The 16836-nt window shown below is 34.4% G+C and overlaps 1 protein-coding gene across 4 annotated transcripts in view; it reads left to right on the top strand.

Moving 5' to 3' along the window:
- SEMA3D (semaphorin 3D) overlaps positions 1–16836 on the top strand; it is a 206956-nt gene that overhangs the window by 155710 nt on the left and 34410 nt on the right. For all 4 annotated transcript variants that reach the window (XM_061197666.1, XM_061197665.1, XM_061197663.1 and 1 more), the window contains 3 exons: positions 6341–6455; positions 7645–7714; positions 10739–10883. In XM_061197666.1, coding sequence (XP_061053649.1) covers positions 6341–6455; positions 7645–7714; positions 10739–10883 — 330 coding nt within the window. The remainder of the gene's footprint in view (positions 1–6340; positions 6456–7644; positions 7715–10738; positions 10884–16836) is intronic.

Below are 16836 nucleotides of genomic sequence, written 5' to 3'. Positions count from 1 at the left end.
AATCTTATTCTGGGTTTGACTTTTTGTTTCTACCACATGATGATAATAGTTTCAAGCTTCTAAATAGGCCATCCTGCATTTGGATTATCCTTATCATTATTATTGACTTATACACCCCATATAGACCATCTGTATTAAGTTTACAGAGTTTCTAAATTCTGTCCCTAGAAATAACTCAGTGAAAATTGAGGCAGCCCAGAGAGAAGTACATTGAACAATTGCTCTGAAATGTCAGTTGCTGTGATCTTACTTCAGAATTTCCTGGTGCAAATGGGTCTTTAGGTGATTTGAAGATATATCTCAACACAAGATTATTTAAAACCTGCAAGGTACAGCAGTTATTCTAAATAACAAATCAGATAAAGAGTACGAATGATGTATTGAAATACAACAGGCATTAAATCAAAGACAGAAAAGTATTTAATTGCCCTAATCTTTTTTTAATTTGTAAAAAAGATCAGTAGAAAGCCTGTGTGTTTGTCTCAATGTGATAGCTTCAGTTATGGAAAAACAAATGTTTTGTATTGTGGTATTTGGATCACACGTCACAAGAAAGTGGGTAGTGTTAGTTCAAGATAAAATCTCTGAGATTAAATGTTATTGATGGGTAGAATGTGGGAGAGGGGTGCACAAACATGCATAGATATGGTTTCTAAAGTGCTTCAGGAAATTCCCTTCTCTTGTCTGCACAAAGATGCAGAAGAGCTCCATTAGGCAAAATAACTAAATTTTAAGCAAAAGAGAATTTGTAACCTCTGACTTCACCATCGAACCTTTTTTCTTTTTTTAAGTGCTTAAGGTGTACTTATTTATTTGAAAAGCCTGGTGTCCTTCAACTTAAACTAATTAATATGGCTACAAATTTCTGAACGCACATCTCTATTTTAATAGAATATACCGTGTTCACAAATGTCTTAGAGGTTTCATTGATTTATAAAATGTTCATGATTTAAGAGCATAGGAGCTAAATGTCAATTATTACACTTTCCAAGAGCTTCTGTTTCTCAATATAAAGGTGAAAATGACAATATTTATAAAGTGCTGAGAGATCCTTGGAGAGGATGGTGTATAGAGATAAAATCACATTTAACAGATGAACCCAGCATAGTGACCCGAAGGTCAAAAGATACACTCAATAAAAGTTCACGTGTGACAGCTTGTAGCTACTCTACATGTCTGTGTAAGATTTATAAGGACTTGAGTTTGCTATGACAGTAGAAGGAAAATGGAATCACCATTAACCTGCCTCCTGACTGATCGCCCCATTAGGAGATACCAGGATTAGAAGATCACAGTATTTCATAATATGCAGCCATCACCCAATCCAATGATTCAGAGTTAACTATATTTTAAAGCTGCACAAAGATTGTAACTTGTGTTTTGTTTTTCATTTTTAAAATTTTCTGTTTTCATTAATCACTTAAAAATTAAGAAATATTGCAAACATATAAAAAGCTATAAAGAATGGGAAAACAGGCACCCTCTGCACTCACCACCCAGATGGCACACATGTGGTCGGGCTTGTTTACATTTAATTTCTTTGCTACTTTCATCTGCATCTTTGTGTAGAGGATGGAAAGGCTTTTGGCAATCTGACCACAAAGAAGCTGTGATAAATAGAGTGGAGACACACAGAAGTGACCAGTGACTAAAAGCTGCTGATTTTGACATCTCAATAATAAATCTATAGTGTTAGTGAGACAGTTGTGTTCTTTAGAATTTCACAAAAATAAGCAAGGAGGTGAGAGTTTAGTACAAAAGTGGTTACTTCCCTTTCAGCCCTCTTCTGGGCTTAAAGTTCTCAGGGGGGATTTTGTGGATTTGCAAACAAATCCAGGGACTGAGAGCTGGTCCACAAAGTCAGTCAACTGACACTTCCCTGCAGGAGAAATACAACTCCTTGTGAATTGAACTTTGCCATCCCAGGTCATGCTTCTGGATGTCTGTAAGAGTTACTATCCAGTCATTAAATGCTTATAATCCATTCCTGAGAGCTATTATCCCAGAAACTATACTTGTTTTCCCATTGACAGCAGGTGGCTTTCATCTTTGACCTGGATTTTTGTGCTTGTTTTTATCTTTTTATTCCTTGAGAGGCCACGCACAGCAGCTAGATGGGTAGGTGAGAGCATTTAAAGATTCTTTTGTTCAAAGGATTGCAGTTTCCATTTGTCAGGTTGAAAAAAATATGCAGGTACAGTATAAACCTCTTTTCAGCAAATTTGGAGCTAATAGAATAGAGTTTTTTCATGGTTTGTCTTAAATATGGTGATAATTGCAAATAGAAAGAGGGACGGTGTTTGAAAATGAGCCATTTCTTGTCACTTTTATCTAATAATGTGTTGAAAAGAGAATGTGATTGCTCGTTTTTATGATGAAGTAGTAATATGTACAATCGTCAAAGGGATGTTATGGAGCAAGTATTTGACACTATCTGTTTATTCACTTAGCAAAATAATTTGAATAACTGCTCTGTGCTAGGGGTAAAGCAGTAAACCAAACATGGTCCCTGGTATTATATTCATGATAGTTGATATATTTCTTTATGCATATTGTATCAACACTATTTTTCAGTATTTATTACTGACTCAAAATATACAAATATAAGCAATGAAAATTTTATAAATACTATAAATATGTAAGAAGATGCCTTAAAATAGACTTTAGAGTTCTGCTTAGTACAACTAGGGCTCTGCTAAAATAAAAACATATAGAGGCTAGGTATGAGAATTTAAAAAGATATAAATCAAGGGTCAAGAGAAAGATGAGGAGATAACTTATCTTGTATTTTTAAATTTATTTAAAAATCTCTTTCTTTCTGAATAATGCCAGATAACACACTTTGTCACTGGGATCTTACTGTACATTAACATAGAATTCATTATTACATTAGGAGGAAGCATCAGTATTAACATCTGGATTTATATTTATTAACTGATCTGAGGATATTAGCAGTAGAAATAAAAGTCATGTCTAGAAAAGTCTGCCTTTGCATTTGCAGACACAGGAAATCATTTAATAGCTAGCTGAAATATTATTTTTATTATTGAGCAATGATAAATAATAGAGGCACCATATACAAAATATAAATTTAAGAGCAGTTACAGACATGTTTGTTTCTAAAGGGTTATTATATAAAATATATTATATATTCATTTTCTTTCACTTCTTTGCTAATTACTAAATCTTTTAGTAATTCTTCATTGTGTACTAAATTACATACAGACACTTTGGCCTGCTATCAAACCCTTCCTTGATCTTACCCCAGTTTAGTTTTGTAACATTTTCCTCTATTGCAATTTATCCCAGTCTTCGTCTAAACCATATTTGTCCTGGTTCTCCATACATGTTCTGAATTGTTTCACCAGTTGTTCTTTCCCCCATTTTTCCAGCATCTAGAATATTTCCTGAACCAATTTCTGCATGTGTGAATCCACCTGTAATTTTAGACAGTATTAAACCTTGTGAGGTCTGTCCTCATTTTCCCAACAAAGAAATTTCAGAGAAGACTCAGTTTACTGGGCATTTATCTATACGTTTATCTATATTTTTCTAAAGACTTTTGTCAATTTTATTTTGCATTTTTAGCTATTCATTAATTACTAAATATGATCTTAATAAATACCTGACAAGCAGGATGTTAGTGGCATATCTGAAGTAGATGCTGGATAAAAGGAATAAGGGAATGCATTTTCTGCTAAGAATTAAAAACTATTAGAAAACCAACTAGATGTTACTTTGCTTTCTATTATCACCATGTGTTAGCAATTCTAAACAGTATCAGTGACAGAGTACTACTGCCAGAAAAGTCTTTTGTTTATCCAAGTTGTAAACAATTGCTGTGGTTACCATTGTGTTTCTATTATGTATATTTATGTGTACATGTATATGTATAGTCAGTCTTCAACACACATGAACTCAGCTACACATGGTTCAAGGGTAAGTTCACATTGAGTTGGAGTTATTTAAAACTTGCAACACTGAGACATAGTGCAAATTATGAGGTGTGATTATTTTGTTCGTTAAGTGCAAATGTGAGTTCATGCTAATTATTGAATTTGAATGTATTTAAAATTTTAAATTATTCTTCTTTTTAAATTGTTTGTTATAAACCTAAAGAACAACTCAAGCAAACAATAATTATTACTCATTTATACAGAGCTATTACTTAAAATACTTCTGTTGTTTAGCAGAGAGGGATGTTAAACACCATTCACTCTGGGTGTCACGGTACCCCCTTGGTGTGAGGTGTTAAGGCTATGAAGACAGCTATGGTCTCCATTCTCAATGACCTTGCTTGCCCTCCCTTCTCTCTCCTCCTCCCCATTTCTTTCTTCAAGAAGAGCCACTATTTATATGACTTTGAATTCTTCTGTCTGTAGTGGTCATGTAGATGCTTTTCTTTAATTTAATTTTCAGAGATAAAAGAATCACAGGGAAGCTAGTCCCTAGATATTCAGACCTGAAATTTGACAGCAAACTGTTTATTAACTTTATGGAACACAGACTGCATGAAAGACAAAACTTTTTATAGAATTTAGATTTAAATGGAAATATATTAATGGAAATAGTGGCTTCGTAAGTAATTTTTGAAAGTCAAAATTAAGTACTTAATGTATTTATACCATGGAACATCCTTATTTATTTATCATAAGCCTAGCAGATCTAGTTGAGTCAAACAGAAAATCATATTAATTTAGTGTTCACAGGGACATATTAAAAATAAGAAAAATATCTCTTTATGGTGAATTGTTGAACAGCATAACCCTGTTTATTCTACCTAATTGGTATAAATGCTTATGTTTTGCTAAATGTCTAAAGAATATCTTTTTTTCATTTTTTTATTGAGGTATAATGGGCAGACAACATTAGTTACAGGTGTACACCATAATGATTTTATATTTGTATATATTGCAAAAGGGTCACCACAATAAGTCTAGTTAATGTCCATTACCATACATAGCTGCAAGTTTATTTTTTTACTCTCTTAGCAACTTTCAAATATGCAATACAATATTATTTACTATAGTCACCATGCTGTATGTTACATCTCCATGACTTATTTATTTTATGTATTTTTTTTTTGAGTTTTATTTTATTTATTTTTTATACAGCAGGTTCTTATTAGTCATCCATTTTATACACATCAGTGTAGACATGTCAATCCCAATCTCCCAATTCATCCCACCACCACCCCCTGCCGCTTTCCCCCCTTGGTGTCCATACGTTTGTTTCTCTACATTTGTGTCTCTATTTCTGCCCTGCAAACTGGTTCCTCTGTACCATATTTCTAGGTTCCACATATATGCGTTAATATACGATATTTGTTTTTCTCTTTCTGACTTACTTCACTCTGAATGACAGTCTCTAGATCCATCCACGTCCCTAAAAATGACCCAATTTCGTTCCTTTTTATGGCTGACTAATATTCCATTGTATATATGTACCACATCTTCTTTATCCATTCGTCTGTCGATGGGCATTTAGGTTGCTTCCATGACCTGGCTATTGTAAATAGTGCTGCAATGAACATTGGGGTGCATGTGCATGACTTATTTATTTTATAACTGGAAGTTTGTACCTTTTGACCCCCTTCCCCCATTTCACTCACCTCCCACTAAAGAACATGTTTAATGAAATATTTCAGAATAAAATAGTGTGGAAAAACATCAATTAGTATGTAAAACAAGATTACTTTTATATGTATGCTATTATGTGTATGTTTACGTTGCCTTGTGTTTAATTAGTAGGGTACAAATTTGGAAAAGACTGTTTTTAGGTCTATACCAAGGCATATTTCTAAAGTATGCAAATAATTCATCTAAATCATATGCATAATGTACAAATCCGTGGTAACATTTTTTTAACACAAGTTGCCTGGCCTTTGCTAAGCACTTGACAAAAATTTTCCATTTAATAATCAAAATAGCCATATTTCAAGGCATTAATCATATTTCATCAATGAGAAAACAGAGACTTGAAGAATTAAATAATCTTTTGTAAGTCATAAAGCAAAACTTGGCAGAAATGGGAGTCGATTCCAAGCCTGCCTTATTTACTGTTGGCTTGCACGCATCTGCTCATTCAGCAGAGCTATGGTGTTTATATTGCATATTTAACTGTGAGAAAAGCATTTAATTTTGAAGGACAAAACTGCCTTTTCCCTCCTTCGAAAATTCAAGGACTTAAATATGCAAGCTCTCTGTCTTTGTAAAAGCAATGACATTAATAAGATACTGCCTATGATAACCACCAGTTTTAGTTGGTGATAGAATCATGTTGGTAAATCTGTATCTTTATTTTTTTTTCTTTTTTTTTTTTTTTTCTTTTTTTTTCCCAGAATGATGTAGGAGGACAACGCAGCCTGATAAACAAATGGACCACTTTTCTCAAGGCCAGACTGATTTGCTCAATTCCTGGAAGTGATGGGGCAGATACTCATTTTGATGAGCTTCGTAAGACACGTTTCTTTTTTCTTAAAAAAAGTCTTACTAATTAAGTAATTCAGCATTTAATTTATTTTAGCCCCAAATGCCTGATTATAAAGCCCAGGACAGCTTGCAGGAGTGGTGCTTACTAAGTTCCCACACGCAAAGAACTTGGAGGTGCTCTAGGTCTGGGTGTTCATCGTAACGAAGAAGTTCCCCTTTTGTGAGTGTCCTCAAAGTTACGAGGGGAACAAAACTGCAGCAAGAGACAGAAAGATACTAGCTCTGGGACTACAAAGCCCATCCATTCTTCATGTGGTCTTTTATTTGGAAGGAGCCACTGGCTATAGGTAGCGAGAACTTGGGTTCCTTATTCTGTAGATGCCCTCTGCTGGAGAGCCCTGGAGATCTGGTGAACTCTGTCGCTCTGACTTGTTAATAAAAAGGAAACTCTGAGAAGCGTTAGATTCTTCTCTTTTGTTTCCCCATTTTTACTCCTCTCAAAGCTAATTCTAGAAGGAATTTTTCAGCTGTAAATAAAGTTAGTATCATTAGCTTTTACTTTTTGAACTTTTTTTTGGTTTTGCCATGCAGTGTAAAAATGATGATATCATTGAATGATTTGTGTCAGTATTGTATTTACAGTATTAAATTATATATTCAGTATTCATGGATGATTTCTCATGCTGTATATAAGCATGCTCACCTGTTAAATGATATTTTAAAGAATATTATTTACATATACTTTAGTATCAGTGTTGCACAAGTAATTACACAATACCACACAAGGAATGAACTAGTCTAGCTATATTCATATTATTACCAAATAGGTAATTGAATTACTAACAAGTTGACACAATTACAGGACAACACTTTTTTAACACTGGAGGGTAAAAATAACCTGTTTTTAGTTTCTGTTCTATATGAAATCACATACTCCTAATTGGAAACAGTCATGGAGATTATCAAGTGAACCATCCCATTTATAGGTGATGGAAGTAAACACCTTCGAGGGTGAATGTTCAATTCAGTGTCACACAGCTAGTGAGAACTTGTCTTTTCCCCTTAATTTCTTATGTCGTAGTGTAATGACTTTCACTGTTATCTTAATTTTGTATACTGTTTAGAGTCTCAGGAATATTTCATTATTAAAGAAAAAGCAAACGTGATACTGAAAAATACAAATGTAGAATCATTATTTTTTTCCCATTAATAGAAGACATTTACTTACTCCCCACAAGAGATGAAAGAAATCCTGTAGTATATGGAGTCTTTACCACAACCAGGTAAGTTAAAAAAAAAATGCCTGTAATCCTTCTAGAGAATTGTTGTATCTATGTAAGAAAATACTTATATGTTCTTTTTGTCTCTTCCTTTTGTGTGAAGAAACACACATTTAAAAAATTTTACTTTTTCATTTATTGTTTCCTAGAAATCTTTTAATATCAGTACATAAAAATGTCTCTGTTCTCTTTACACCAGCAAAGTATCCCCTATATGGATTAACACAATTTATTTAACTAGTCCTCTGTACCTAGGCATTCGCTTCGTTTCCAGTCCTTTGCTAGTACACATAATGCTTCAATGACTAACCTTGTACATACGCTGTTCCCTGTAGGAGCAAGTATATCTGTGAGCTAAATTCCTAGACTACAATTACTGGATACAAGGGCACATACATATGTTAATCATAATAAATAGGTTGAGCTGCATGACAGAGAAGTAATACCAACAAAATACATGTCTTAGTCATTGTCTAGGCTGTAATCATGAGATGACACTCTTGACTTTTAAAATGTCTTCACATGCTCTTATTTGCACTTCCCCATTACTCTGCAAAGATGGTAGTGTGACTGTTATTATCACCATATCATCACCGCTCTACTGACTTAGGCAAAGGAAGTTTGTATTACATGTACTTGTCCAAAGAAGAGTAGCCAATTAGTGGTAATACTGGGACTAGGACTAAAAGTATCTTCCTAATTTCTACGCCTGTATTCTTGTCTTCTTTCTGCGTAATACTGCCTGTGCTTGTCACTGAGGCTCTGTGACTTCCTTAAAAGTTGTCCCAGCAGCCATGAAGCTTTCTCAAAGAATATTTGGACCCCCACTTAATCTTATTTAATATTAATTTTATTGAATTCATTAACTTACATTTGACTCTGTTCCAAGTGCACTTTTATTCTTGTTACCTATGACTGCCTGTGTTACATTCTTTGAAATACTTTTCACTTTTTCCATAGCGCTGCTATCGGTCGTTATCAATGTATACTGCTATCAGTATTGGAGGAATTGGCAGTATTGGCATTAGTATTAGACGAATGGTCTTACTGCCTCCTTTTGAATAAATTATTAAAATATTTTGTGGGAAAATTATAATTTATTTTCTGAGATATTACTGTCATTTAGTTCACAATACCTTATGGATAAAGTCAAATGTACTATTGGTTCAGAATGTATCAAAAACAAAATACTATGTGGTTAATTAATTATAAAATTAGAGTGGAAATATTTAAATATGAGACTAGAGAAGATATCCTAAGAAGCTGCTATTTTGAACTCCATGTTTCTGCTAATTTATATCTGAACTAAAAAGGTGCAGGAAGAGCACGTGCCTGTAGTTACTCAAGTCAAGTATCTCAGCCCTGGTTCTCTTGGCATCTTTCCATTCACAGAATTTTCTTTAAAGTCACTGTATGTTTCACACACAAGACATAGATGTGTGCAAGAGAAATGTAGCCCCAAGATAGTTCTCGTTTTCTCTTATCGAGTTTTTGCCCACCCAGAGTGTGAAGTTACAAGTCAGCTCTTTGTTCTTGGTGTACTTTGTTATTTTATTTTTAATGCTGCCCTGAAGACTGAGGTAATGTCAGGATGCAAGTCACATCCTTGGTCCAATGAGAAGATGTAATTAATCTGCAATAACACCATGATGCATCGTTCCTTTAAAGTATCATAGGCAGGTCATATGATTGTTATGGGGCCATCATTTCCCTTTCTAGCAGCCAGTTTTCTCCCAGCTGCCTATTTACCATCAGCTCCTGATGCTTCGCATTAATGTCATTCTAAGAATGATTAATGATTGAGTTACTTATGTTAGTGAATCCTAAACTCATTTGTGTAGTGCCAAGTCTCTTAGAGTGTAAAGTGTGATCTTGTTTTTAAGAACAGGAATCACTGAAAATTTTAGATGCAGAGAAAATGCCTTTTAATTTCTGGAAATAAAACCAAGATGAGGGCTTCCCTGGTGGCGCAGTGGTTGAGAATCTGCCTGCCAATTCAGGGGACACGGGTTCGAGCCCTGGTCTGGGAAGATCGCACATGCCGTGGAGCAACTGGGCCCGTGAGCCACAACTACTGAGCCTGCGCATCTGGAGCCTGTGCTCCGCAACAAGAGAGGCCGCGATAGTGAGAGGCCCGCGCACCGCGATGAAGAGTGGCCCCCGCTTGCCACAACTAGAGAAAGCCCTCGCACAGAAACGAAGACCCAACACAGCCATAAATAAATAAATAAAATTAAAAAAAAAAAAAACACCAAGATGAAATATCTGATGCTGCTGCTAACAATTTTCATCATTAGTTTGCAAAAATTTGTTGAATTCCCATGGAGCTTTGCTGCCTCTTAATTGGATGTGCCCCCTTCCTGTGTAATCATGATTAATTTTAAGCATCAGATAAGTTATATACATAAACTCAGAAATTCAAAAAGGAGCAAAAAGATTATTTCAGTGTTTTTAAAATTAATAAAAATTATATGAGGAAATCATTAATAGCCAGTATTTATGGACATTCACTCACTTTAAGAAAACAGATAAATATTTATTATTTACATATCTAAATATTCCTTTTTTTAAAAAGTAGGTAATGTAACTTCTGATTTTGTAAGTTCTTTAGAAGGCATTATGCTATAATAACTTCAAATAAAATTCAAGAGCGTGTGAATAAATATAATACTCTTTCCTGCATATTCCTATCTATCCTCCAATTTTTCCAGGTAATTCCTATTTGTCCATCAGATGTCAATTTAGATGCTACCTACTCCCTGAAAACTTACCAGACAGCCTTGTATTGGGTACCCATCTGTGTGCTTGCCTAGTTTACTATAATTACCTGTAATATAAGTGTTATCAAAACTTATTCAGGATTACTTGGCTGTAAGCTCCTTGAGGACATACACACATTTTGTCTGCCGCACCTGTCAGATAGAATGTCCCAAATAAATGTGTCCACAGCACCTGGTTATAGCATGTGCTCAGTGAATGTCCACCGAATGGACCAGTGAATGACTGAATCATGTTGCTTTCTTTCAGCTCCATCTTCAAAGGCTCTGCTGTGTGTGTGTATAGCATGGCTGACATCAGAGCAGTTTTTAATGGTCCATATGCGCATAAGGAAAGTGCAGATCATCGTTGGGTGCAGTATGATGGAAGAATTCCTTATCCCCGACCTGGTACAGTATGTATCCATACTTAATAATCAAAGTATTTTAAGTCCATATTCTCTTCCTAATCCTAGTATAATAAACTATGCTATTCACCACAGCAACATGCACTGTGGTTTTAAAATAACTGTTTATTTACAGTGATGTGTTAGTATGTCTGACCTTCACTGGAACTTAACATTTTTCATTTGAGTATGAATTTTAAATACTACAGGAAACAATGGGCTATATCGTAAGGAGCAGACTACTCTGAGAATATAGTGTTTATCCTCAACGTGTCTATAGAATCGTCAAAATGAGTTAGTATCTAGGATGACAAATATTCCAAGTTAGAAGGAAATGCTAATAAGTATTTATTCATCACATACAGCTCTGCATGTAGTTAAGAGTCGTCTAGTCCCCACTTCTACCTTAAAAAGACGACATCAGTTATAATCGTTCATTTAAATGATCTGTTCTCTTGTTCCACGTTTATCTTTTCTTTATTATGTTGCCCCTTGGAATTATATGCATATTTTAGATGTGGGAAAGACATAGAAAGCTCTGAGTCCAAAATTCTATTCAAATAGCATAACTCATGTTTAGAGCAGAAATGAAACAGGTAAGAAATGTGTTTTAGAGTTTCTGCATCTGTTTTGAAAAAAACTTTGCAATTTAAAATCTGTATGTGCATTATAAATGGAAGGCTTTTGTTCTGTTGATGTGATTAAAACAGTTTGTTATTTAAATATTTTAGAATTAGTTAATTGGCCTAATATAAAGGTAAAATGCCTCTTTTAAAAAATTAGGATTCATTATGAATATTTCTACCAAGAGCTCAAAATAGTCATCAAAATCCCAGAAAAATCATTGATGTAACCCATCTAATTCTACTGAGTTTTATCTTATGTTTGCTCTTGAAGAGAAAACAGCTGGTAGCCAGGCTTTCTGAATTCTCTTTTCATCTTCCTGTTACGTAACCTAATTAAATTTGGGAACCACACTTTACAACCATGTCTATTTTCCCTTTTGTAATTCCTCAATATGTTTCAGGGATGTTTCTGAACTGATTATGGGATAATCTCAACTTTGGTGGAAAAAACTTTCTGCAAGTAATATTATGATTTTCAATATTCACTTTTTAATTTTCTTTGAACATCAAAGCTGTACTTGCTTGTTGTTATTTTTTTAAACAGTAACATAGGGTGTAGGTACTCTTCTAAAGGCTTTATAAATCTTAATGTAATCTTTATAATGACTCTATAAAGTAAATGCTATTATTATTAATGCCATTTTACAGATGAGCTATCTCAGGCACAGGTAAGTGCAGTAACTTGCCCATGGTCACAAAGCTAGTGAGTGATGCAACTGAGTTTTAAACCCAGATATCTTGTTGGTAGAGTCCAAGCTCTGAGTCCTTGTACTTTGACACTACATTAAAAACTTTTTATGTTGAATTATATCTATTTTTCCCTTCCATGGAAGATCTTTTACTGAATATACATAGTATATATAATGATTATATATGTGAAGGTTGTTTGAGTTTTTTTTGTTTGTTTTTTGTTTTTTGTTTGAGGAGGATGGTAAAATTTCAGAGGGCTCTCTAGCTGGGGAAATTTTACCATACTAGGACTCTGGGGTTAAATGTCAGAGACTGTGATACTCTGAGTTGTTTCTACATATGTTTATTCTCAAAAATAAAGACTGTGACCATTCAGGCCATTAAAAACAAATCTTTAATTATTTGGATGTTACAGGAGAAAGAATTTGGGACTGAAATCACCCACATTCATTACAGAAAATTATTTCCCTACCTATATACAGCAGTTGATTCTTATAATACTAGGAAGTTGATTATCAAAATGACCACCTGCCGATACATCCAGATCACATCTGACAGTGTAGGCTGGAGGTGCTGCAGAGGTGGCAGCTGTCACCACTTCCCTGCTCCTCCCTGAGAGACCTGTGAATGTCATGGGAGCCTAAAGGCAACTCGCACCTTACATGACTCTGCTCAGAAGCACACGGGCACTTCGCTGATATGTGACCCCCGAATAGTAAAACATACATGTCAGTGAGGAGGGTTTTCATCATTGAGGAAAGAAGCACCTCCTTATGTTAAACAGAGCAGCCTTTGCTGTTGGAGTACTCAAAATACAAAGTGTTTACACTGTAGATATTTTCTTGAAGAGTTCAGAATTATCTAGGGAATAAGTTGTATCCAAACTACCAAAAATACTTTTTTTCTTTTTAATAATTTAGATAAAAGGAAAAATATCATCAGGCATAAGGAAGTGCTGTTTAACAAGATTATTCTTTTATCCCTTCTAAACATCATTATTTTCCTATGCTTTTGTAAATGTGTAAACACATTCGCATCTGAAGCTAAGGTTTGAGAATTATGCCTCGTAACTAATCTTTAATCCGTAGCCCATACTCGGGCCACTGTTGGTAACTGAGACAGAAAGACAAAGTCTCCCTTAGGAAGACTCTGTTAGAACACTCTCTTTGATCAGGTACATTATGTTCTTTTATAGAATTTAGGGAAAGAAAAATATATCCTAGTTACTGTCAGGGATTATTATTATTATTTTTTTTTTAACTTTGGGTTTATTTATTTATTTATGGCTGTGTTGGGTCTTCGTTTCTGTGCGAGGGCTTTCTCTAGTTGCGGCAAGTGGGGGCCACTCTTCATCGCGGTGCGCGGGCCTCTCACTATCGCGGCCTCTCTTGTTGCGGAGCACAGGCTCCAGATGCGCAGGCTCAGTAATTGTGGCTCACGGGCCCAGTTGCTCCGCGGCATGTGGGATCTTCCCAGACCAGGGCTCGAACCCGTGTCCCCTGCATTGGCAGGCAGATTCTCAACCACTGCGCCACCAGGGAAGCCCTGTCAGGGATTATTTATCTTGCTTTATAGTTTCAGTTAAAAGCGGCATTCTTTCTTGTTCTGAACTAAACTCAGATTGTGTCTACACTGGTTTTAGATGGGGAGCAACCAGATAAGCCAGTTAAAAAAAATTTATTTATGTAAAATAATATTACTGAGATATTAAAATTTTTTTTTTATTTACCATCTTTTTCCAATTGATTCTCTGTAAGAATAGTGATAACCACTCCCCCTGAAAGGTTTGCAAGAGTATCGAGAAAGCTACCGTAACTAAAGGGTATCAGTTATTTCGAAGTAACTAGCTACTTTTGTACTCTCTTTGAAATCTGTGACCACGTTTGAAAATGTCTAAAATCGTATGTAAATTTGTAACCTTTTGCTTCCTTAATTCTTTATTTATGTTTTCAGTGATATCTTACCTTTTAGTTGCATACAATGATTAGTCAGGTTTTCCACATTATATTTTATATTTGGAGGGCTGGTGCTGAAGTTAGGAATATCATCTATCTGATCTGAAAATCTGCTACACAAATAAGCTTTTCATAAACTAAGGTTACCATTTAAATAACTGTCATTTAATCATTGAAATTATATTTCATAGTGTATCAAGTAATGACTCTTGTTAAGTTTGAGAATCTAAGAACCGGAATGGATGAGAGACACTGCATAATTCACTCTCATTTTACAGAGGAGGAAACTTATGCCCAGAATAATAATTTTCTCAATATCATATCACCAAACACGGCAGAGTGAATAGGGATGTTGACGTTTTCTGACCAGTCTTTTTCCCTTTATTCTTTGATATTCTCTAATACTCACCTATCCCCTAAATTCACCTGATTAATATGCTACTGAATGCTCTACCTAAAATTAACTGCATTTATTTTTATACATTCTCCTGACATACTTGCGCATTTGTTTTTTTTTTTTAAGCAGCCTAATTGTAGTAATTTTTGTTTAAGTGAAGCTATGAGTCTTATTTTCTACAAACCTCCAGCTCAGAAATTTTAGTCAAAAACCGTTATTGAACCCATCTTATGATCCAGACACAGTAATAAGGGCTCATGTTATCCATACATTCTTACAGACAACTTAATGGTGTAGATATTATTATCCCAATTTTATGGATAAGAAAAAGCCCAATGAACCTAAATGTCCATCAACAGATGAATGGATATAGAAGATGTGGGATTTATGTTATATGTATAGTGGAATATTACTTAGCCATAAAAAATGAAATAATGCCATTTGCAGCAACATGGATGGACCTAGAGATTATAATCCTAAGTGAAGTAAATCAGAGAAAGACAAATATCATATGATAACACTTGCATGTGGAATCTAAAAAAATGATACAAATGAACTTATTTACAAAACAGAAATAGACTCACAGGCATAGAAAACAAATTTATAGTTACCAAAAGGGAAAGAGGGGGGAGGGATAAATTAGGAGTTCGGATTAACATATACACACTACTATATATAAAATAGATAAACAATAAGGTACTACTGTATAGCATACGGAACTATATTCAATATCTTATAATAACCTATAATGGATTCTGAAAAAAATATATATATATATATGAATATAAATGAATCTCTTTGCTGTACACCGGAAACAAACACAACATTGTAAATTAACTATTCTTCAATTTAAAAAAATAAATAGAAAAAGCCAATGAGGGTAAGCACATGCTCATGGTCTCAGTTTTTAAAGTGGCGAGACTAGGATTAAATTTAGAGCCATGTAACTCCAAATCAAATGCCATTAACCCCCATGCTATTCTGCCTTCAAAGTGATAAAATCAAACAACCAAACAGAACCTTACATTGTTTCTCCAGAGATCAGTCTGTTCTCTACAAAAATAATAGTGAAGTGTTGAAGCCTTATTGCACTTGTCATTTCTTTTATTGTAATTCAGGGGAACACATCTTACTTTAATCAAAGCATTGCTGAATAATTTGCTTTCTATGAAATGTCAGGCTCTTTACTCTAAAAGCCACTTTCCACTTATGTTAAAAATTTTAAATAGATTATTTTAAAAACCACCTTTGCACTTACATTTTCTCATCCATGTTGCTATTAAGGTTGAATTCTAAGTTGTTCTCCCAGCAGTGCCTTCTGTTGACATTATCACTCCGGTAAATAAACATTAGAACTTTCTGTGTGCCATAGCTACTTAATTTTTTTAGTTTGACAGACTTCTGTACTTCCTGTGATAAAAAGTCAAACCTAAACTCCTAGCCTTACAATGATATCACTACTCTACAATGTTAATAAGCCTGGAAATTCAAGAATGCACAAGATTCATTTACAGAATTCCTTCACTTCAAGTGATTCTTCTGCCCTCTGGTGTCCAAACAGAGTCTCTGAACAAATTATATTTCGTTCAGATGGGCCTTACTGAACTGCTGGGTCTTGGTAATAAGTTCCAAGTGAAATGCAGTATGGAAGAATCTACCATACAATGAGTGATAACAGGTCAGATAGAGAAACCAAACTGAGATCAGGCAAAAAAATCTAGGGAAGATTTGTAAAGGCAGAAGATTTTATTTTTGACATTTGATTTATTATTAAAAATTTACTCTGTAGTTTCATTCTGTGTTGATAAGGAGTTTTTATGCTTTATGCATAAATGTAAATATTAATACATGTTTACTTGAAAGTGAGCTTCAGTTTTTAAACTATTCTCTTATCAGAAAGGTGAGAAGAAAGGACTTTTTGAAAAAAATTTATTGTGGTAAGGACACTTATCGTGAGATCTACTATCTATCCCTTATTATCTATAGGCTATAATGTTGTATAGCAGCTCTCTAGAACTTACCCAGTGTAACTGAAATTTTATACCCACTGATTGATGACTTCCCATTTTCCACTCCCCCAAGCCCCTGGCAACCACAGTTCTATTTTCTGCTTCTATGAGTTTGACTGTGTTTTATATATATACATAAGTGGAATTAAGCAGTTTTTGTCCTTCATGGCTGACTTATTTTACTTAGTGTATTGTCCTCTGGGTTTAACTATGTTGTCACAAGTGGTAGGGTTTCCTTTCTTTCAAGACTGAATAATATTCCACTATATGTATAGACACTTTTTA

Source organism: Eubalaena glacialis, chromosome 8 (genome assembly GCF_028564815.1).
Source record: "Eubalaena glacialis isolate mEubGla1 chromosome 8, mEubGla1.1.hap2.+ XY, whole genome shotgun sequence".
Lineage (NCBI taxonomy): Eukaryota > Metazoa > Chordata > Mammalia > Artiodactyla > Balaenidae > Eubalaena > Eubalaena glacialis.
The sequence above is the reverse complement of the archived record's forward strand: the minus strand, read 5'-3'. Positions and strand labels throughout refer to the sequence as shown.